Source organism: Callospermophilus lateralis, chromosome 7 (genome assembly GCF_048772815.1).
Source record: "Callospermophilus lateralis isolate mCalLat2 chromosome 7, mCalLat2.hap1, whole genome shotgun sequence".
Classification (NCBI taxonomy): domain Eukaryota; kingdom Metazoa; phylum Chordata; class Mammalia; order Rodentia; family Sciuridae; genus Callospermophilus; species Callospermophilus lateralis.
This window is the reverse complement of record NC_135311.1, coordinates 104,467,020-104,491,379: the sequence shown is the minus strand read 5'-3', so window position 1 is coordinate 104,491,379 and position 24,360 is coordinate 104,467,020. Positions and strand designations below refer to the sequence as shown.

Sequence of the window (24,360 nt, the reverse complement as noted above, 5' to 3'; positions counted from 1 at the left end):
CATAGGTGGAACCTATCAAATCAAGAGGCATAAGGTAACTGGTTTTCTTTCTGTGAGGTTAAAACTGATCAATAGATTTAGGTGAAAAATATATTTTTATTTATTTATTGTTTGTACTGGGGATTGAACCCAGAGGTACATTCCTAGCCCTGTATATTTTTTAATTTGAGACAGGGTTTCATTAAGTTGCTTAGAACCTTGCTAAATTGCTGAGGCTGACCTTCAATTTGCAATCTTCCTATCTTAGCCTCACTGGGATTATAGGCAAAATATGTATTTTTTTAAAGCATGCTGTGGTTACTGAGGAGATTGTTTTTTTGGCAGGGCTTAGTGATTGAAGTGAGTGAAAGGGGAAGAGGAGGATGATGACATCCAAGTTTTTGGTTTGAGCTGGATGAATAGGGAAGATAAGAACAGGTTCTGGGAGAAAGGTGGTTGCTTTTGGGTATATTGAAATTGAAATAAAGATGTATTAATAGTTTGGAGCTTAGTACAAAAATCTGGGCTGCATATAAATATTAGTTTTTTAGATATGAGTACTTGAGAGAGTGACTGTGAAGAATAGATCTTTGGTTATGACACTGAAAAACACCACTGGATTAGTTATCTATTGTTTGGTAACAAATTCCTCTTAAACTTATTAACTATAAACTACAACTATTTATTATCTCATAGTTTGGGTCAGACTTGAATGGTTCAGGCTCAGGGTCTCATGATTGCAGTCAAAACATTAGTCAGGGGGCTGGGAATGTGGCTCCATGGAAGAGTACTTGTCTACCATACATGAGATTCTGGGTTTGATCCCCAGACTGCCTTTCCACCCCCCCCAAAAAGAGACATTAGCCAGGATTTAGTCATCTGAAAGGCTTGATCAGGGCTGGAAGATCTGCTTCCAAGGTGATTCACACAGTTGTCACAAAGCCTGTTTCTTGCTGACTGTTGGAAGGTGGCCTTATTCCTTACCAGGTAGCTTCTCTCCATTGGGTTACTTGATATCATCATGACTGGCAGCTGGTTTCACCCATGTAGAGTAATCCAAGTGAGAACAAGGACGATGACTCCATTCTTTTCATGACATGTTCTCAGACCATCACTTTTGCCTTATTCTATTCTTTAGAAACTAGTCATTAAGTTCAGCACATGTTCCTGTGGGAAGGAATTTTATACACTGGGCACATTGGGGGAGAAGGAGGATTAACTGCCCCCCACCACTTTTTTTTTTTCAGTCCTGGGGATTGAATCCAGGGGTGCTACATCCTCAGGTCTTTAAAATTTTGAGACAGGGTCTAAGTTGTTGAGTGTATTGCTAAATTGCTGAGACTGGCCTCAAACTTAAACATTTTCCGGTTCAGCCTCCAAGTCACTGGGATTACAGGTGTGCACCACTATACCCTGCAATCCTCATACCTCAGCCTCCTACATTGCTGGGGTTACAGGAGTGTGCCCCTGTACCCAGTTGTCTCTACTTTTTGAAAGGAGAAATTGTGGCATAATTTTAAACCACCAAAACCTTATGTAAGGGATTGTCATAAGAAAAGCCTGAATAGGGGAATGAAAAGGGACAACCAGAGATAAAAGAGAAAAGCCAGAAGAATGTGGTTTTCATGGAAATCAAGGTGGGGATAGTAAGTTGGCCTGAATACTGGTGAGAAGATTGATTAGATAAGGGCTAATACATATCTACTAGATTGATCAACTTGAACATTGATGTCTTTAGTGAAAGCAGTTTGTGTGGAGGGGTGGGTGTGAAAGACAGATTGGAGTGGTTTGAAGAATAAATAGGAGGAAGAAGTAGATCAATAGATGTGGATTATTCAGCATGATTCATTGATGAAAGGGCAGAGAGAGCCATATGGAATTGAGGGGAAGGGCTATAAAGTTAGGAATATGCTTAAACGTGGTAGGGATAAGTTATAGCAGGATCCATGTTAAAAATTAGATAAGAGGGCTGGGGTAGAGGCCCAGCGGTAGAGCACTTCCCTAGCATGTGCGAGGCCCATCCTGGGTTCTATCCTCAGCAGCACATAAAAATAAATAAAGAAAATAAAGGTATTGTGTCCAACTACAACTAAAAAATAAATATTAATTTTTTTTTTTTTTTTTTTTTAAGTGAGGGAAGAGTCTGGACTTGAGAATAGAAAAGATTTAGAACATTTGGCTTTGGGAACTCGAAAAAGAAATAAGTAAAGACAAGTTAAAGGCTAAATAGCATGAGGAACTATTTTGATTATAAAATGTTTTATTTAGTCATTATACATACATGTTTAACCCTTTTTCTTGATTTGTATTGTTTTTTGTAACATTTTTCAGAGAAACAGTGAATTAGTAAGTTACTCGTGCCACTCAAAATTATTCTTTGTAAAAGGAGTCATTAGAGAAATCACATTCTTTGCCATCACACACTGGAAGAGATTCATGATGACTTTGCATTTTAAAACCACTGCTAGTCAAAACACATTTAGGTGTTATTTGGCAGTTTTTAGCATGTCTAGAAGATTTTTTGAAATCCCCATTTAATGTTTGGATTTTAGGTTTTTGAAATGTTTAAGTTTAAGTAATGTATGAAAGAAGTAGTCTCAGATTCTTCTAGAAAATGTCAGTGCCATTCTTATCAAATAATTAAAAGTAAATTTATTTTTTTTCTAAGTAAACTACTTTGGAGTGTATCAATTTTTTTTCTTTTTTCTTAATCAGGGATTGAACCCAGGGTTGTTAACAGCTGAGCCACATTTCCAGCCTTTTATGAACTTAAAAAATTTGAGACAGGGTCTCACTAAGTTACCTAGGACCTCACTAAGTTGCTGAACCCTGCTTTGAACTTGGCGATTTTCTGGTTCAGCCTCCAAGTCACTGGGATTACAGGTGTGCACCACTACACCCTGCAAATGTCATCTTTATTAAGCTTATATGGCATGTTTTGAGTTGAGTATTCCTTGGTGGAAATGCTTGGGACCAGAAGTGGTTAGGATTTCAGATTTTGGGGGGATTTTGGAGTATGTATGAGTATCATAAGATATTTTGTATATAAAATAAAACTAATTTACTAATTTATGTTTTATATACACTTTACACACATAAGCTGAAGTTAACTTTGATACTTTTAGTGGTCTTGTGTTTTGATTGCAACCTGTCACATGAGGTCAAATGTGGAATTTTCTACTTGTGGAGTCCTGTTTGTGTTAAAAAGTTTCAGGTTTTGGGACATTTTGGATTTCAGATTTTTGGTTAAGGATGTTCAACCTGTGTGCAAATCTGATAAAATAGCTTTAGAATTGTTAAAGAAAAATTACATTGCAGGACAAAGTGGCATACACCTATAATCCCAGAGATTTGAGAGGCTGAGGCAGGAGGACTTCAAGTTCAAGACTAGCCTCAACAATTTAGTGAGGCCCTAAGGACTTAGTGAGACCCTGTCTGAGAATAAAACATAAAAAAAGACTGGGGGTGTGGTTCAGTGGTTAAGCCACCCTGGGTTCAGTTCAGTCCTCAGTACTTGCCCCCTCCACCCTGCCCTACTCCCCCCAAATTATTTCTAAATTTAAATCCTCTGAAAAGAAAAGAAATCTTCTATGGTAATAAGTGGTATCAATGGGAAGAAATGTGTGGAAATTTCACTCTATTTTTTCCTAATCCTGCTGCCCGCATACTGAGGATTAAAACCAGAGGTGCTTGCTTGCTTGCTTTATTTTTATTTATTTTGGTACTGGGGATTGAATTCAGGGGTGCTTTATCATTGAGCTACATTCCCAGTCCATTTTATTTATGAATTTGAGATAGGGTCTCACTAAGAGGAGGAGGGTCTTGCTAAGTTGCTGACACTGGCCTTGAACTTGAGATTCTCCTCCCTCAACCTCCTGAGTTGCTGTGTTTTACATAGACCATGGAAATATATATTTACTATTAGTATATTCTGCAATATTTAGAAGGCTATATAAACTAGAGTAGGACTGTGCCATTCTGTCTGAGTATCTTTCATTTTCCTTGAATACAACAGTTAGTCTTGATTTTTCCCTTTCCTAAAACTTCTTAGCCTAGCTCATAATTCTCTTGGGTGTTTAATTATTTTATATTTGTTATAATTAACCAACCGTATCTCTAGTACATTCTTTAACAGTACAACAGGCTTGTAACCTCCTTGGTGGCAGTTTGTTCTGAACATTATAATCTTCAAGCCCTACAATGTAACACATTATTTTAGTGAATGGAATGTCCAGGGTCCTTCAAACTAGGCTTAGAGTTAAGATGTAGAAGACCACTTGGAATTCTAGTTTATATAGCCTTCTAAATATTGCAGAATATACTAATAGTAAATATGTATATTTCCGTGGTCTATGTAAAACCTGATTGAGATTATATAAATAGCAGTGACTTCTGATTAATTATCCAGAACCTGTAGAACTGTGTGGGATCTTTTGGTTAAAATCAGACAGTCAGTTCTTCTTGCTGTTTTGAGCAGTTTTGTTGATGGTAATAATTTTTTGAAAGATAAAAAGTAAAATTGCTAATTATTTTTTAAAATTTATTTTTTAGTTGTAGTTGGACACAATGCCTTTTATTTATTTATTTTTATGTGGTGCTGAGGATCGAACCCAGGGCCTCGCTCATGTGAGGCAAGCGCTCTATTGCTGAGCCACAACCTTAGCTCCAAATCGTTAATCTTAGAACTTGGCTGAATGCCTGTAATCCTAGCTACTGGTGGGGAGGGCTGAGGAAAGGAGGATCTTAAGTACATGACCAGCCTTAAAATCCTGCTAAGATCCTGCCTTAAAATACAACTACACCTTAAAAAATAATAAAAAATAAAAAAATACAATATGATAAAATATACTACAATATAATAAAAGGTCTGGGGATGTAGCTCAGAGGCAGAATGTGCTGGGTTCATTCTCCAGTACCACCAAAATAGAATTGTTAATCTTAAATATGCCATTTCTATATGTGGCAATTGCTGTGGGATTAGATTTTCTAATAGTTAGGTAATAGGTAATCCCAACCAGAACTAGAACAATACAAAAGTGATTTAGATTAAGAATTAAATTCCCTTTACTGCTAATAAAGAAAACCAAATAAACATCCAGCCCAATCAGTTGTTTTCCTTCTTATTGATTTTGTTGTAAAGAATTACCTTCTTAGACTAGTCTAGACTGCCTTTAAAAAAAATGGAATTTTCGCGTGGTATGATGGTGCACGCCTATAATCCCAGCTGAGGCAGGAAGATCTCGAGTTCAAAGACAAGTCTCAGCAAAAGTGAGGTGCTAAGCAACTCAGTGAGACCCTGTCTAAATAAAATACAAAAAATAGGGCTGGTCAAGTGCCCTTGAGTTCAATCCCCTGCCTTCTTCCCTCCTTCCCTCCCTTCTTCCTTCTCTTTTCTTTCTTCTTTCTTTCTATTTTTTTCTTTTGTGGTACTCAGTATTGAAACCAGGGAGCTATATCCTCAGCCCTTTTTATTTTAAGACAAGTTTCACTAAGTTGCCCTGGCAGGCCTTGAACTAGTGATCTTCCTGCCTAAGACTCCCAAACAGCAGTTATTACAGGTGTGCAGCCACTGCACCCAGCACTTCAGAAGTCTTTTTTTTTTTTTAAAAAAACTTCTTTATGTTATTGAAAATTCTATCTTAGTTTCTAGTGATAACTTTGTTGCTAAACCTAGTGGGTACCTTTTTACTCTTAATCTTAGAGCTGTCTCTGTAGTATATGATGATGGGTTACTCTTTCTTTTAAAACTTTAAAACAGTAGTTTTACTCTTCCTGAGAAGATGACAACCTGTTCTTAATTAAAGGGAAAAACATTAAAAAAATAGTGAAAGGTATATCTAATAGAAGGAAGAAGCTAAAAGTTCTGCCAGTTATGGTGGCACATGCCTGTAATTCCCGTGACACTGAAGGCTGAGGTAGGAGGATTGCAAGTTTGAGGCCCTCATGGATTACTTAGCAAGATCTTATCTTGAAATAAAAAATAAGAAAAGGGCTGGGAATGTAGCTCAGTGGTAGAGCAACCTTGGATTCAATCTCCAGTTACTGAGGGGGGTTTAAAAAAAGAAAGAAAAAGAAAAGTCTGACCTAAAATTTCACTGTCTTTATTTTGGAGAGTAGTTTTTCATATGTCTCTATGTTTAAATGCATATGTATGTATATTTTAAATAAATGGAATCATTTTATACATGACAATCTATAACCTTAAAAGCATCTTAAAATTTTTCTATATAATTTATTATACCATTTTATATTATAGTCAAGTGGGCAAATGAACAAGGTATAACACTTTCTTTCAACCTTACTTAATTAGGTCCAGATCTCATTTATATGGTTTGTTCATCAGCCTTCCAGCACTGTGATAAAACACCTGAGATAATCAACTTAAAGGAGGAAAGATATTTTTTTTGGTTTATGGTTTAGAAGATTTCAGTCCATGGGGGATCCTTTGCTTTTGAGACTGTGGTGAGACCGTACGTCATGGCAGGGAGTGCATGGTAGAATGCACATTCTTTTCAAGGGCATGCCTGAATGACCAAACTTTCCTCCAGTATCCCCCACCTCCTAAAAGGTTCCTCCCAGTAGTGCAATAGGATGGTGACCAGACCTTTAGCATATGAACCTTTTGTTCATTTAAGATCCAAATCAGCTGAGCATGGTGACTCACTCTTGTAATCCCAGCTATTTGGGAGGTTGAGGCCTAGGAGGATCATAAGTTTAAGGCCAGCCATAGCAACTTTGTGGGATCCTGTCTCAAAATAAAAAATAAAAATGATGGGGTTATAGCTTAGTGGTAGAGTGCCCCTGAGTTCAATCCCCAGTATTAAAAAAACAAAAAACTAAACCTTAATGTCTGGCTTTGTGAGATTAAGATTCCTATGTTCTTTGTGATGCTGAAAGAGACAGTAGTACTGCTGGGAGCCATCAGCCAAGTAGGTATGACAAATTCCTTGCCAGCTTACTTCCATGCTGTCTAGTGGAAGGACTTCTGTAAGGTGACCTTGCTCAAGGACCAGGGCAGGATCCATGTTTAGGGTGTTCCCCCTTTAGAATAGGGCAGTTTAGCATAATAGGAGATTAGGGTGTTCCCCCTTTAGAATAGGGCGTATCCTGCTGCTGAGTTCCTCTTGAGTTCTTAGGGTCAGACAGTATATTTTGGGAGACAGAAGCCCATGCGGTGTGGATTGGGGCAGAGTAGTGGATTAGGGCAGAGTGTGGATTTGGGCAGAGAACGTGGATTCCCCCAGAGCGTGTTTGTAGACGGCCGGTGTGAGTTCGGGAATAAAGAATTGCTGTTTGAATCTACAAGCTGTGTGGAGACTCGTGATTTGTGCCCAGCCAGAGACTGCGGCATAGTACTAATATGTCAAATAGTTCTCCCTTATCTGAGCAGGGTACTTTGCAAAATCCCAGTGGATTACTGCACATAAAACCAAACCCTACATATATAATTTTTTTAAAACTATGCATAGTCTATGATAAATTTTAATTAGAAAATTAGGCATAATGACATAACAATAGCTATGGTATAAATAAGATAATAATTATAACAATGTACTGTAATGAAATTTATGTGAATGTGGTCTCTGTCTTGAAATATTGTATTGTATTCACCCTTCTTAGGATAGTGTGTGATGCTACAGTGCCTATTTAATGAGATGAAGTGAGGCGAATGACATAGGCTGAGTAGGTTAGGCTACTTTGTAAGTGTTACTGGAACATTAACACTGTGATGCAGTTGATTGGATAATTGGATAACCCTGACAGCTAACTACATGACTGAGGAGCAGGTAGTATATACAGCATGGTTAAACTGGACAACAGGATGATTCATATTGCAGGTGAGCATGATGGCATTAGATTTCATCATGCTACTCAGAACGGAGTACAGTTTAAAGCTTAGGAATTATTTCAGGAATTTTCCATTTAATATTTTCAGACTGTTGATTACAAGTAACTGAAACCTCAAAGAGAAGCCATGGATAAAGCGGGACTGATATATTATCTACCATGGTTCTGCTTAGCTGGATATTACTCTCTTTTTTTTTTTTATTGGTTGTTCAAAACATTACAAAGCGATATTACTCTCTCTCTTTTTTTTTTTTTTTAAAGAGAGTGAGAGAGGAGAGAGAGAGACAGTTTTTTAAATATTTATTTTTCAGTTATCGGCGGATACAACATCTTTGCATGTATGTGGTGTGGAGGATTGAACCCAGGCCACACACATGCCAGGCGAGCGTGCTACCGCTTGAGCCACATCCCCAGCCCGATATTACTCTCTTAATTAAAGCAGTAACAAAGACTCACCAACAGGCAAGGAGAAGATGTGCAGATTATACTTTTTTTTAAAAAAATATTATTTTCTAGTGGTTGATGGACCTTTATTTCTTTATTTATATGTAGCGCTGAGAATCAAACCCAGTGTCTTACACATGCTAGGCAAGTGCTTTACCACTAATCTACAACCCCAGCCCCAGAATCTGCTTCTTGATAGGTAAATAGCAAGTTTTTAGAAGAGATGTGGGATTGGAAATATAGCTGTAGTCATTTTTGCTAAAGAATGTAAAAAAACCTCCTATTATGTGTTAATCTCTTTTCTAGGTTCTTGCCTTCCCTCCTTCCTTCCCTTCTTTCTTGCAGTTCTGGGGATTGAACCTAGAGCCTTTTACATGCCAGGCAAATACCTACCACTGACTTACATCCCTAGCTCCACACCCCTGCCCTCCTTGCCCTTTGAGATCAGATCTCACTAAATTGCCCTGACTAAATTGACCTTGAATTTGCCATCCTCCTGGGATTAAAGGTGTGCACTACCATACCTGGCTTGTTTTATATATATTCTTTATTAGCAGATACTGTCATCTCATTAAGCCTCATAGCCCCTCTTATTTGTTTTTGCTACCACTGTAAGCATATAAACCACCATGATATTTCACCTTGTCTATTGTAAACATCAGCTGGACATGATGGCACACACATGTAACATCTGATTTGGGAAGCTGAGACAGAAGAATTGCAGCCTCAGCAATTTAGCAAGGCCCTAAATAAGCAACTTAGTGAGACCCTGTCTCAAAATAAAAAATGAAAAGGTCTGGGGATGTGGCTTAATGCTTAAGTGCCTCTGTTTAATCTCTGGTGCCAAAGAAAGAAAAAAGAAAGAAAACTTTGTTTTAGAATTATAGTCACCTGGAAGGGGAGAGTAAATGTCAATTTCTGATAGGAAACATCCTGCATTACTGGTACACCATGTTGTACTTGCAGTTTAACTTTCAGCTTCTGCCTTCATTATTTTCCTAGAAGTTCATACATTTTGAAGTAAAATTGGAACTGATAAAGAATGGGTGTTTTAAAATTGCCTTTTGAAAAAGTACTTTCCCCCTGATTATAAAAGTGAAATATAATTCTTTTATAGGTCATTAACTTCTCAAGTCCTTAAAAGTTTCATAAGCAGTTTGGCATAGCTCTGGAATTCTTGAGCTACTTCCTTATTCTCTCACAACTTTCTCTTTTTTTTTTTTTTTAATTTTTTTTAGTTGTTGATGGACCTTTATTTTATTCATTTATTTATGTGCCGTGCTGTGAATTGAACCCAGTGCCTCACACAAATAGGCAAGTGCTCTTCCACTGAGCCATAATCCCAGCCCCCAAAACTTTTTTAAAAAAATATTTTATTAGTTGTTGATGGACCTTTATTTATTTATATGTGGTGCTGAGAATCAAACCCAGTTCCTCACACATGCTAGGCAAGCACTCTACCACTGAGCCACACCCCCAGCCCCCCAAAACTTTTTAAAATATTTTTTTAGTTGTAGTTGGGCACAATATCTTTATTTTATTTATTTATTTTTATGTGGTGCTGAGGATTGAACCCATCGCCTCACATAGGCTAGGCGAACCCTGTACTGCTGAGCCACAACCCCAGCCCCTCATAATTTTCTCTTAAGCATCAATTTTTGAGAGATATTCTTTAAGAAATTAATTTCTTAGACAGTGTTTGAATTTATAGCATTTTCACCCTGTCTTTTGATATGTACATACTGTATTTCAAATGCTTTTCCTTGTTATCTTGGAATCATATTTAGCACTTTCTTTGCAAAAATATTTTCTGAGTTCTAAACTCCAAATTTGAACAAAGAGCTTTTGAACATGGCCCCATTCTAAATTAGGCTCTATAGGATCAGTCTTGGAATCAGAATAAGGCCTCTGAAATTTCATGATGTTCTGTTTTTACCAACTACATTTTTTGTTTGTGTGTTACACACATTTTCCTATATTCTTCAGATATTTGTAGTGCTCTTCTTGTTTTCTTTTCATTATTGTATTTTGGGCCCTGACTTAGTCTTTTCCAAATAAAGAAAAAAGACCCTCAGGCAGTTTTTGATAATGAAGTGAAGTTGAATGATAGTAAATTATTATAATTTCACAGTTTGGTGGAAGGAAGTACTAATGTCCAAGTACAAACCAGTTGGAGTTTAACACTCCCCCATCCTTTCCTTCAATCAACTCTTGCGAAAAAACATGAATCAATATTTCATATTTTGGGCAAAATTTGAGGAAACAAAACAAATCTGCTTTAAGGTTCAGCATATATTACCAATGTACTACAAATAATTTGCAGATCTTGGGCTGCTATTTAGTATTTAATATTTAATTGTATAAAGGATATAAAACAGAAACTTTTAAGTCATCATGGTTGTCCTTAATTGAACCTGTGAAAGCTGTTCTCTTCACTGATCTGTTGGCCTGGAATTCTGACTTGAAGATAAAATTGTCCTTTTTAAACAGTGAAAGATTTGGCATTTTACAATGTAATAGGCCATAGATCAAAATACTGGTTCATATTCTTTACCCACAAGTTTGAAATCCTTAAAAGCTCTGACTTCCTAAAGCTTTTTTTCTAAATTTATGATATACTCATTTGGAAATGAAGCCTGTCTTGAACTGATATGTGGCTGTTTATAGTCTTTATTACAGTTGGTGTAAATATTTATAATGTTATACTTCAGAAATACTAGTATTATTAAATTATGTGCATGGTTACCCCAGACCTCATTACATGTATGATATAGTTAATATATAAAAATGTATAATGTATATATAAAATATGTTTTACATGTATAAATAAACACACACACATATATATGTAGACCTATGTGATCTTGTTACTTAGGGATTGATATGCCAGAGAGTTCAGAACTGCTGAGAGCTTCACAGGGTGACATTTACTTGACTGAATTCAGAAGGATTGCTCATTTTATAATCAGCCTTTGTGGTTCAGAAAAGCTTAGAAGGAAGACTGAGATTAACCAGGTGGGTAGTGACTTGTATAAATGCCATAGGCTTGTGTGCCTCTGGGGTCATACCTGGATTTGAATCCTATTTTTCCTCTTTGCTGTCTGTGAGACCATGGGCAAGTTACTTAAACCTTTCTGATTCCTCAATTATAAAATGGCTGTAATAAAAGAACCTGAATCTTAAAAGCACTATGAGAATGAAGTATACAGTGGTTAGAGCACTAGCACACTGTCTGGCATATAAGCACTCAGTGATAACAAAGAGCTAAAGTTTATGAGAGTGTTTTGACATAGTAATATTCACTAAATGTAATTGTGTTCACTATTACATAAGCTGTATTTCAATTTGTTAATTCGACTGCATTTAAGCTGTACAGTTGTCTGAATAATTAGTGCATTTACTCTCTGAAAGTGGGCTATATGGAATGCCAAATTTATGAGCAGCAGCAGACCCAGGGGAATTATATTATAGATTTTTAATGGCATCAGACATTGACAATGAGACGCATGATCTCCATCTTAAGAGATTTTACACACACACACACACACACACACACACACATTTTTTCCTGTTTTCTTGAAGGGAGGTCAGTCTTATTCCCAGGGTCATGGAGGGACCCCCAACATAACTTTCACCTTGTTTCAATTCATTTCCTAAGGCACAATCTGTAGTGTGATTAATCACTAAATCTAATGCTCAAAATAAGGCTATCTACACTAGGGAGTGAAGGATTGACAGAGTTATTTGTGATAACTTGAGGGGTGAGTGATGGGGAATATTCTTCCAGTACTTTGGGTCTATAACTCCTCAAAGTTTTGTTGGTATAGCTTTCCAACAGCAATATGGCATTTTGTGTGATTAAGAACCCACAAGGCGAAAAGTAGTGAATACTCCCTAGGATATTCAATGCTATGAGAATGGCTTATGGAGTCTGCATCCTGTAAAGTAAAGAGACTTCAGGATGCATGTCATTGCTGTCATTAACTATTTTATAATTATTGTATATAGTGCATCTTTGTGGAATTTTGGCAAGTGTGACTTCTTTATTTTTTGTGGTATAATTATATCTAATAAAAAATAGATTTTAAGTATATATTTAGATGAGTCTTGGAATTTGTTTACAAGCTTGTTACCAGTGTCCCAGTCAAAACATAAGAGTGTTGCTATCATCCTGCAAAGTTGCTTCCTGTCCCTTTCCCATCTATCTTACACTTATGCCAGCCAGCCTCTAATGATTTCTATCTTTATAGGTTAGTTTGCCTGGCACAGTGCCTTCTTTTCTAACAGGAGTGAATGGTCTAAGGTGCAACACTGACTAGGAATACAACCTCTTATGCTCTTAGAATGAACTAACATGAATCTCCAGGCTGAAGCAGTGTTTACATTTATATGAAAAGCAGAGAAACCTTTTTGACATTTGTCCACCTTCATTTTCTATATGCCTTTTACCATCAATTGATTAGATGTTTATTCTTTTTTTAACCCTTTAATTTTTTGTTTTTTATTGGTGCATTATAGTAAAAATGGTGAGATTCAGTGTCACATATTCATATGTGCACACAATATAACAACACGATGTGGCCAGTATCATCCCCAGTATTGCCCCTTTCCCTCTCCTACTGCCTTCCCCTGGTTCCTTTCCTCCACTCTATTGACCTCTTTTTGATTTTCATGAAATCATCCCCTACCCCTCTGTTTTTTTCCGTTTTCCTTTCTGGCTTCTACAAAGGAGAGAAAACATGACCTTTGACTTCCTTTGACCTTTGGCTTATTTCACTTAACATAATGTTCTCAAGTTCTATCTATTTTCCTATAAAAAACATAATTTTATCCTTATTTATGACTGAATAAAACTCCATTATATATAAAATATATATCACATTTTTTTTAATCCATTCCTCTGTTGATAGACACCCAGGCTGGTTCCATAGTTTGGCTATTGTGAATTGTGCTGCTATAAACATGGGTATGTATGTATCACTATCGTATGATGACTTTAATTCTTCAGGATAAATACCTAGTCTTTTGTGGAATCTCCATATTGATTTCCATAGTGGTTGTACTAATTTACAATCCTACCAACAGTTTAAAGATGTTCCTTTTTCTCCAGATCCTTTCCAGCATTTATTATTGTTTGTATTCTTGATGGCTGTCATTCTAATTGCAGTGAAATAAAATTTCAGTGTAGTTTTGGTATGCATTTCCCTAATTGCTAAAGATGTTGATCATTTTTTATATATTTGTTGGCCAAATATTTTTTTCTGTTAGAAGTGTATGTTTAGTTTGTTTGCCAATTTATTATTTGGGTTATTATTTTTTGATGTTAAAAAAGTTTTTTGAATTCTTTATATATTCCAGATATTAATCCTGTCAGAAGAGTAACTAGCAAAGATTTTCTATTCTGTAGTTTTTTTTTCTTTTCACATTCTTAATTGTTTCCTTTGCTGTGCAGAAGCTTTTCAATTTGATGCTATCCCATTTATTAGCCCATGGCATCATTTCCTGAGCTTTTAGGGGTCTGTTGAAATTGTTGTCTGTGCCTATAAGTTGGAATGTTGACCCTGTGTTTTCTTCTAGGAATTGCATAATTTCTGATCTGATTCCTAGGTTTTTGATTCATTTTGGCTTGACTTTTGTGCAGGGTGATAGATAAGGACCTTATTTCTTTGTTCTACCTATGGATAACCAGTTTCCCCAGCACCATTTGTGAAAAAGGCTGTCTTTTTTTCCAGCGCACGCTTCTGGTACCTTTGTCAAGGATCAGATGACTGTGTCTGGGGGTTTGTCTTTCTGTCTTCTATTCTAAATGTAGATTCTTTGCAAAGGGGTGGTAGGAATGCTGAATGGGAGATGTAAGGATGAATTAGATACCCTGCCCTGAAGGAAAAGGGATGACGCATGTGCATACATTATTATCATACAAATAATAGGTCTCTTAATTAAGGGGTGCTATATTTTAGTAACTTCAGACAGAGACATCACATATAGCTGTCAGAGATTTGGAGCAAGCAGGTGAGACTCTTGCTTGATCTGTAACACAAATTTTAAGCAAATTGAAATTATCATTCAAATAAAAAGTGTAAATGTCTTATATAACAGGTTTGGATGGCATTCTTTGCTTTATAAAAGGGTTGTAGAATTAATTTAAATGGTAAGCTAATTTTCCCTAGTGAGTTTTAAATATGTTTCTGCAAAACTTTTCCAGACAAGCTGGGCTCTATATATACCTGTAATCCCAGCTATTTGGGAGGCTGAGGCAGAAGGATTGTCACAATGAGTCTAGCTTCAGCAATTAAACAAGACCCTGTCTCAAAAAGTAGAAAGGACTGGACTGTCAGCTACTATTCTCTCATCATCAGAAACTACTATGATTCATCAAGAACTTAGTCTTTAGTGAATAGCAGCCTTGGGCAGGCTTGCTGTCAGGGGTAGCTAGGGGTTACCTGCAGCTGGAACTTTTCCTCCTCACCTCTCTGCTTCTCTCACCATGTAGGCTTTAGTTGTCATTTTCTTCACATCCCAAGGCACATGATTTTTATGCTTGTGTGGCATCCATATCATCCCTATCTTTACAGCTTCAGGAGCAGATAGGAAGGAGCTCTTTCTTAACTTCAAATGATAAACTCCCCAGGAAATACTGTCCTGCTTTTTGGGGTATAGTGGGTCCTGTGATTAGTCAGCTTGGTTAGATAACCACCCTTTGACACTCTTTCTGGGTGATGTTGTCATACTAGCTTTCCTTTAATCTCACATTAGGCCTGAGTCGGGAGAGAATGAGGGAGAGGGCCTGCCCTGTGCCAATTGTGAAAGATTGAGGATTGGAGGATATTAGTGTGCAGATACAGTCTAAGAGAATTGTTTGCAGGGCAGCAGCAGCCTTTTCAAATTGTGCCTGCTCTATCAAACTCTGCTATATTTTATTTGTGCATCATTAAGTAATTTACTTGGTCTCCCTAGTGTCACTTTGATTTATAATATTTACAGAATTCTTATCATGCAAGATTTTGTGAGGTTTATTGTATATGATGTGCCTGTCACATAGAGGGCATCAATGAGAGAATCTGCTGCTGTTATTATCTTTTTTCACAGGTTCTCATATTTATTAATGCTATTGTTCTAAAATAGAACTTTGAAGATGTTTTTGTCCTTGTAAATAAATCTTCACTAGTTCTCCATTAACTATTGAACAAAACTAAATTTTTCTAACTACTAAGTATTTTTTTCAGACCATTTAGGATCTGATCCTGGTAATGTTATTTTCACCCTTACTTCTGTGTTCATCTCTGTTCTCTATGCTCTGGTCTATAAGACTACTTTCTTATGAGTAGGAAAGTAAATTTTCTTTCTTGATAGTGTTCCTTTGTTTGGAATGATCTTTTCCTCCCTACCTTCCCTCTTATCAGAGGGAAGGTATTATTATTATTATTATTATTATTATTATTATTTTGCCTTTTGGTACCAGGGATTGAACCCAGGGGCCTTTTATCACTGAGCCATATCCCTAGCCCTTTTTATTTTTTGAGACCGGGTCTCACCAAGTTGCTTAGGACCTTGCTAAGTTGCTGAGGCTGGCCTCGAACTTGTGATCCTCCTGCTCCTGCCTCCTTAGTTGGTGTGTCCAGTGGTGTTTTTTTTTTTTTTTTTTAAGCTCCAGATGTGCTGAGAAAATGTTGAAAACTCATTGTTGCCTTCCCATATCTTTTTTCATAGTAGGGAGCCTTTTGGAATTTATAGCATTTTGTACTTGTTAAAATAGTTTACATGCTAGTCTTTTTTCCTACATTTTCCCTACATTTTTGTAAGAGTCTTAAGCCAGTTATTTTGTAGAATGTTCCACATCATTCTGTATTTTCTTGATTATTTCCTGGTCATATTTGTTTTAATCATTTTCAGTTATCCCTTTCAGTGTTTTTTAATTAGTAATCCAAATAGTGATATCATCACTGGGACCTGTCTACCTATTTCTGTTTAATGTAATATTTATTTATTTATTAAAAAATATTCTGTAGTTGTAAGTTGACACAATATCTTTATTTTTTTATTTTTTTACACAATATCTTTATTTATTTATTTTTATGTGGTGTTGGGGATTGAACCCAGGGCCTTGCTCATGCTAGGCGAGTACTCTACTACTGAGCCACAATCTCAGCCCCACAATATCTTTATTTTATGTGTGGTGCTGAGGATTGAACCCAGTGCCTCACGCATACCAGGCTAGTGCTCTACCACTGAGCCACAACCCCAGCCCCTGTAATTTTATTTTAAAAATTGTGTTATGGTGGAAAAGAATCAAGGATGAATATGTGGCTCTTAACTTGTTTGAGTTTACTTTGTATTCCAACCTTATCAGATATTTTCTAACCTGATTGTTATTATTTTTGTATATTGCCTTTGTATTTTTGGTGGGAATATAAGTAAGGGTACAGTTAGAGGGCTAAAATGCTTAAAGAATATTTTTCTTAAGTATTTTTTTTTCACTAGCTGTGTTATTAGTAAAGAACTCTTTTTGATTCTGCTGGTTTTGAGAAATTTTTTTCTAACCTGTGTTAAGTCCTTCTTGTATTTATAAGTGGAATATAAGAAGACTTCTTAATACCTCAATAATCACTTGTGAACCTGAGTTTGGCTCAAGAGTTTGGATGTGTAGGGCAGGGCATCTGGAGTTTCAAGTGGGACAATTGTCTATAAAACATAATCATACAATATCAGCTTGATTTGCTTCTTCCTCACGTAGGTGGAGTACAAAAAAATGCCAGTTGTTTAAGTATTAAATATTTGTTGAATTTTGGTTTAACTTTGTTATGCATGAGCATAACAAAGTTTAACTTTGTTATGCATGAGCAGTTTAATTTTAGGAATATTTACTGAATGTCAGCACTGCACTTGTTGTGCATAACAGCCTTTGCTTGACTCAGTATAGTGAGGGTGACATAAAGGATAAGCAGTGTTTCATCAGGAAATGTGTTTTTAGCTCCTAATGTGTATCAGACACTGTTTTGAAGCACAAGTCAAGATATAATTTCTACCCTCAAAGGAATGTGCCACAGGGTGTTGCAGGCTACTGGAGACTGGGAGCCCAGGGATAGAAATCCAAATCTAAGCAAGCTAAGGTGCTTGATGAGTGACAGCAAGGCAGAAAATCTGGGCCAAGGCTATTCCAAGCTGAATAATTTTGGATGAGAAGTCACAAAGGCAAAAACGTCAGCCATTTGGGGAATTGCAAATAGGTGAAGTTAAAGCAATGTTTTTCAAAGTGTGGGCCTCTCTCTGATTTGTTGGAATCATCTGGGAACAATTCTTAAACACCTAGGTCATTCTTAGCCTTCCTGATGATTCTCTAACTCACTGAAATAGGAGAAACACTGGGCTAGAATTAAGGGACAGGAAAATTACAGTGTAATATGTTACATTAAAGGTATATAAAAAGTTCTATGATTAGGTTAATTTTTATAGTATACAAACCATTTTCATTTAAAACTCTGTAATTCCCCTATCAGTAAATGATTTCTTTTGGGAAAATGGGTGGGCAGAAGGGATGGATAGTACTATAAATCTCATTTTTTTATTCCCAGATAATTCTAAAAACAATTGATCTGTCAACTTTTTATTCATCAAATGTTTTATTTTTTTTTTTTAGTCCAAAGACAAAATGATGAGAGGCTCTCGCAGAGGATGCGTTAGACTAAGAGTGAGTATTTTATTCATTTTTATGAAAACCAATTTTGATAGAAAAAGATGTGTTTTGATGGAATCATGGAAGTCCAAATTTAGTTTAGCTTCCTGTCTTTTACAGGTAAGGGACAAGGGGAAATATTAAATGAGTTGTAATGTTGGTTGTACAGCAGCAGTAAAAAAACTCTGAGAAATCCCCATGTTAGCCACTTGGTTTTTCCTGTTCAATGCTATTTAATAATGTGTGTGTGTGTGTGTGTGTGTAGCATATGTAGAAACATGTAATTTCTACAGGACACATATACAATTTGAGCCACATATATAATTAAATTTTTCTGGTAGCCTCATTTAAAAAAGAGTGAGATTAATATTTTGTCCAAGCCAATATATTCAAAATATTATTTCAACATGTAATCAATACAGAAATTATTAATAAGATATTTTACATTCTTTTTTTCATAGCAAGTCTTTGAAATCTGTGTTGTCTTTTACACCAAAGGCAGATCTCAGACTGGCTGTACTTCAGGGGAGGGGCTCAGTGGCCACTTATGGCTAGTGGCTACCTTATTGGACAGTGTAAATCTCTGATTTTCATGCTGCTTTTGGTTGCTCATTCAATTTATATCACTGTCCAAATAGGTACAAGCTAGAAAGAGTGCATGACTGGAGACACAGTTTTCTAGTATTCCACTGTATCTAAAGAAGAGTCTGCTTCTATCACTAGTAGGTAAATCAGCTTCTAGTATCCCTTTCTTTTTCAAGGTAGTGCTTATTTCATTCTGCCATTTTTTTTTTTTTCCTGTATCCTTTCTTTGCTTGTTTTGGTGCTGGAAGTTGAATCCAGGGTGCCTCTTTACTTTTGAAGATGTGAATATATTTGGTTAACATATTGTTGCCTTTTTTATGAATCCTTGGTAGAACGAACAGGTAACTCTCAGAAGCTAAATTATAACTGAAAAATTGTGGCACTGAGATAGGTGTCTAAGTGTGGCAGATTTATAGGATAGAAATGAGACAGGCTTGTTTTGTGCAGATGGTGAATATGTGATAGCATAAAGATTTTTAAAAATTCAACTTATACTTTTTATTTTTAAATTTACTTTGGTTTCTCTTTTTTGACTTCTCGGTATAATTGCTTTTCTAAGCACTTGCTGTTGACCTCATTCACTATTCAGGTTTGTCTTAACTGCTTTTTTGGCTTGATATAGGCTCAGTAGCAAGACCTGGGCACAGCTGTATTGAGATAGCTGAATTTAGTGTGGATTTGGGCCACTGTCTCATTGTTATAATTAGCGCGCTGGTTTTATTCATTTGTTGTATTTTTGCTTTTTAAATATAACTTGAGGGGCTGGAGATGTGGCTCAAGCGGTAGCGCGCTCGCCTGGCATGCGTGCAGCCTGGGTTCGATCCTCAGCACCACATACAGACAAAGATGTTGTGTCCGCCAAATACTAAAATATTAAAAAATTCTCTCTCTCTCCCCCTCTTTCTCACTCTCTCTCACTAAAAAAAAAAAAAAAAAAAAAAAAATATATATATATATATATATATATATATATATATATATATATATAAAAATAACTTGATTAATCATTAACCCCTGTAATTACCACTCAGGTTAAGAAATAGGATTTTTGCCTGCTGCCCCTGAAGCTTTTCTCTGTGCTGCTTACCTGTCTCCTAAAGTAATCACTTCTATTATAGTAACTACTTCCTACTCCCCCCCCACCTTGGGTACAGGGGATTGAACCCATGGGCACTTAAACCACTGAGCCACATTCCCAACCCTTTTTATTTTATTTTTTTATTTTGAGACAGGGTCTTGCTAAGTTGCTGTGGCTGACCTTGAACTTGGGATCCTCCAACCTCAGCCTCCTGAGTCACTGAGATTACTGATGTGTGCCACCATTTCTGGCCACTTCTTGCATTTCTTTATCAATTTATTACCCAAGCATGCATCCCTAAATTCTACAGTTTTAATTTTCTTATTTTAAAATGATGGCTTTTTTTTTTTTTTTTCCCCAGAGTTTATCTATTGAAGAATCCAGAGCCTTTGACCTGTAGGAGTTTCAATAGTATAGATTTTACTGATTGCAGACTGGTGCATTCAGTGTGATCCTCTGCCCTCTGTTTTTGCTGCAGATTGACAGCTGCATCCAGAGAATGGATTGGACTCAGATTTGATCCCATTGGCAAGGCTACTATAGGCAGTGGTGTGTTCTTTTAGCAGGAGATAAAGTGTCTGTTTTTTTGCTTCTCATTGATCTTAGTAGCCATCGATGTTTAGTGCCTACATGCATTAAATCACTGGGGGTTGCAAAATGATGACAGTCTGTCATTGTTTAATTTTTACTAGGAATAATTTTTTAAGGAGACACTTCATCTATTATTTGGTTACCCAATGATGCAGTCAGTTCAAATAGGTAAGATAATTGCTTGATTACTTCCTTTTTCTTAACCAATTTTCAAGGTAATAGATTGACTTCAAATACCATCCATTTAAATATACCCAAAAGAATTGGAAGCAAGGACTCAAATATTTATGCATCCATATTCATAAAAGCATTATTCACAATATTCAGGAGGTTGAAGCAATCCAAATGTTCATACACAGATGAATGGAAAAACAAAAGGTGATATATAATACAATAGAATATTATTCTTCCTTAAAAAGGAAGGAGAATTCTGATACATGCTCAACATGGATGAACTTTGAGGCTGTTATGCTAAGTGAAATAAGAAAGCCATAAAAAGACAAATACTATATGATCCCTCTTATATTAGGTAGTTGGATTAATCAAGTTTATAGAGACAGAAAGTAGAATGAGGGTTTCCAGGGACTGGGTATAGGGGAAATGAGCAGTTATCATTTAATGGGTATGGAGGTTTAGTTTGAGAGGATGAAAAAGTTCTGGAGATGCATGGTGATGATGGTCATACAACAGTATGAGCATACTTAATGCCACTAACCCACAAATGGTTAAAATGGTAAATATCATGTTAGTATGTTTGCCACTACACATGCAAACCTGCATTTACTTACTCACAAATTTCACATTTATTTCTCACAATTTAACTCACATTTTATTTACTCCAATCCAACCTCTTAGTTAGATTTGCAAAGGTCTCACAAGACTGAAATCAAGGAGTTGACTGGGTTGGGTCCTTATCTGGAGGTTCCAAGTTGCTGACAGAATTCAGTTCCTTGTGTTTGAAGAACACAAGATGTCTGTTTTCTTGCTGGTTGTCAACAGCACATATTGCCCTATGGCCCCTTCCCTCTTCAGGTCAGCAGTCCACATTGAATCCCTTTGACTTCCTGTTCTGCTACCAGTTGTACCAAACACCCTGCTTTTTAAAAAGCTTCATGTGTGCTGGGTTGTGGCTCAGTCCTAGAGTGCTTGCCTAGCATGTGGCCCTGGGTTTGATCCTCAAGTACCCACCAAAAATGAAATTAAATGAAATGATATAAATGAAATGAAATGAAATAAAATAGGCTTTATGTGATTAGATTAGGTAAGACCCACCAGACTGATCTTTTTAAAAATATTTTTTTATTTTATTTATTTATGTGCAGTGCTGAGAATCAAACTCAGTGCCTCACACATGCTAGGCAAGCGCTCTACCACTAAGCCACAACCTCAGCCCCAGATGATCTTTTTACCCACTGTTGTCTCATCATATTCAGTTTCCACCCACACTAAAAGGTGAGGTTATACAAGGACAGGTCTGTGAAAGCCATTCTTAGAATTCTGCTTGCCACATAACATGGCAGAGAAGAACTAGACATTCCTGTGTTTAAATCTCATTTTACCCTTTGCTTTGCTGACTGAAACAGGGAAGCTATTTTGTAAGCTTTCTGAGCTAGAACTTTCTCTTCTTTAAAGTGGGGATTATAATACCCTTTTTGCAGAATTTTGTGAGGATAAGGCACCTCGCACTTAGATAATCTGAGTTTTATTACTAGGTGTATGTGTATGTGCATGTGCACACTTGTGGAGCATTGTAATTTTAGACTGCCATTTGGCTTTCTGTTTAAGAAACAACTGGAAAGGTTGTTTGAAATATAGGTTCCCAAGTCCCACCTTCCAGACATGCTGTTTTAAAGTAGTGTTCCAGAACCTTTATTTTAAAACAATATAAACAAACAAACAAACAAATAAATAAATAAAAATGGATTTTCTTGGTGATTGTGTTGTGCAACCAAGTTTGGAACCACTGGTGTAGGAGGAATCATAGTGATCTGGGGTAGAATCTTAAGAGTTTCACCTCTATGAAGATAACATTATATACCTTGAAGGGATGTGAGATTTAGCAATTATGTAAGGATAGGGTTTGGCACATAATACAGATCCAGTAAATGATAACTTCTATGGATGATGATGATGATGATGATGATGACGATGACAACGATGACGAGGAGATGGTATTAATGATGATGATAGATAATGCATCTAGATTTCAATTGAGCTTAATGAGTTTTTACTGACTACACCATTGATTTGCTTCTCCTCCATCCCATCCTTTGTTCCAGGCACACTATACCTTTTGTTCCCACACTGTGTGTGCTTATTCCTCATTGCTTCTGACACATTTTTTTATTATATTGTGAATTTTCTGCACCCTCTTGCCTGGCAACTTCATCTTTTAAGAGACATTTAAAATGTTATTTCTGTTCAGACTTTCTGACCTACACCCTTTCAGCAAGTTTGGTGGCTCTTTTCCTCTACCTTTTTACATTTGTCACGTATAGTCATAAAGTACTTGTTGCAGAGTATTACATGTTAATTTGTCTCTTGTCCCCACTTGATAGTAAGTTCCTATCCACTGTAACATTTGCTTGGCACATAATAAATAAGCATTAAAAAATATTATTAATTTTATATACTTATAAAAATGATGACTACATACTGGAGAATTTGCCTTTTCTATGGTTTATGTACAGAAAAACTGTAGGAATTATTTCAAATGAGATAATGCTGACTTCTTAAATGAGAAATATAAGCTAGTAGTTTGATAGGTTTCTAAAAAAAACAAAGCAAAACACCCTTGTGGTTTTAGGCTACATGAAAGGAGAATGGGCTGGGAGAATGGGGGGAAAGAACCATAGGGGAAGTGCAGATCAGGGCCTGTGCTAGGTGATTTTCACATGTAACTCCCATGGTAGAAGGATAAAAACAGGTTTCCCAAGTTGTTGCTAGGTAGTGTAAAACCCATGAAACTTTGACTGTTGGTCACAAAATATTTGCCACTAGAGGGTACTGTTTCCTTGATGAAAGAATGAAAGTTGGTTGATGCTTAGGTTCTGATCCTACCCCGACCCCTCATATTCTAGTCAGAAGCAAAATACTGACCTTTTCAGGTAACATCTGCAAAATGGAGAAGTAACAACATTAACGAGTCAGTGTGAAGTAGAGGCAAGAATGTGGCATCTATGAAAATAGTACTGCCACTTTACTGTATGAGTTCTATCACTTCACTAGCTCTGTGACTTGGGCCAACTCATGTGTTCAACTCCTTTTTTTTTTTTACTCTGAGATCAGGAGCGTTCAGGGTCATATGGCTGTAGACAGCAGCCTTTTTTTTTTTTTTTTCCTTTAAATCTCTGGAATGGGCATCATGCTATTTACTCATAGACTTATGAATTTCAAATTAATTAATATGTTAAAAACATATCCAACTGCAGTATTTGGGTCTTGGTAGGATTTTAATAAACAGTAGTCACTGTTACAATTAACAATATTAGTACACAGTTGAACCTCAAATCCTGACAAACTCTATAAAGGGGTTTAGGAACCACCAAAGTAAGATGGATTATAATTCAACAAAATATTAATGTTATTAAGTCTTTGAAAACTATTATTTCACATGAAACTTAAAGTAACTCTCTTTTACTGAGGACTGTGAAATTAAGCATGAGCTGACCATTCCTTATCTGAAATGCTTGGGACCAGAAAGGGTTTCAGATGGACTTTTTTGGATTTTGGAATATTTGTATATATATATAATGAGATACCTTGGAGAATGGACCTAAGTATAAACATGAAATTCACTTTATGTTTCCCATATACCTTACCTACACAGCCTGAAGGTCATTTTATACAGCACTTTTAGTATGCCTGCATGTGAAGTCAGGTGTGGAATTTTTCATTTGCAGTGCCATGTTGGCACTCAAAAAGTTTTGTATTTTGGAGCATTTTGGATTTCAGATTTTCAAATGAAGGATATTCAACCTATACCCCATTTATCTGTTGTGCTAGATATGAATTGCCTGATTGTCCAATGGATGCATCATCTCTTCTCTTTTAGTTCATCACAAAAGAGGTCAGCAGAGTACCATAACAAATTATTAATAGTTTCTGCACTGACTTATGCTAAAACCTCATTCATTGTCTGTGATATTCATATCACTCCCCA

General features: G+C 36.3%; 1 protein-coding gene across 5 annotated transcripts in view; it reads left to right on the top strand.

Moving 5' to 3' along the window:
• The window catches only part of Osbpl9 (oxysterol binding protein like 9), a 136,299-nt gene that overhangs the window by 7,770 nt on the left and 104,169 nt on the right, over positions 1-24,360 (top strand). For all 5 annotated transcript variants that reach the window (XM_076860429.2, XM_076860430.1, XM_077109923.1 and 2 more), the window contains exon 2: positions 17,909-17,959. In XM_076860429.2, the coding sequence (XP_076716544.1) occupies positions 17,909-17,959 (51 nt within the window). The remainder of the gene's footprint in view (positions 1-17,908; positions 17,960-24,360) is intronic.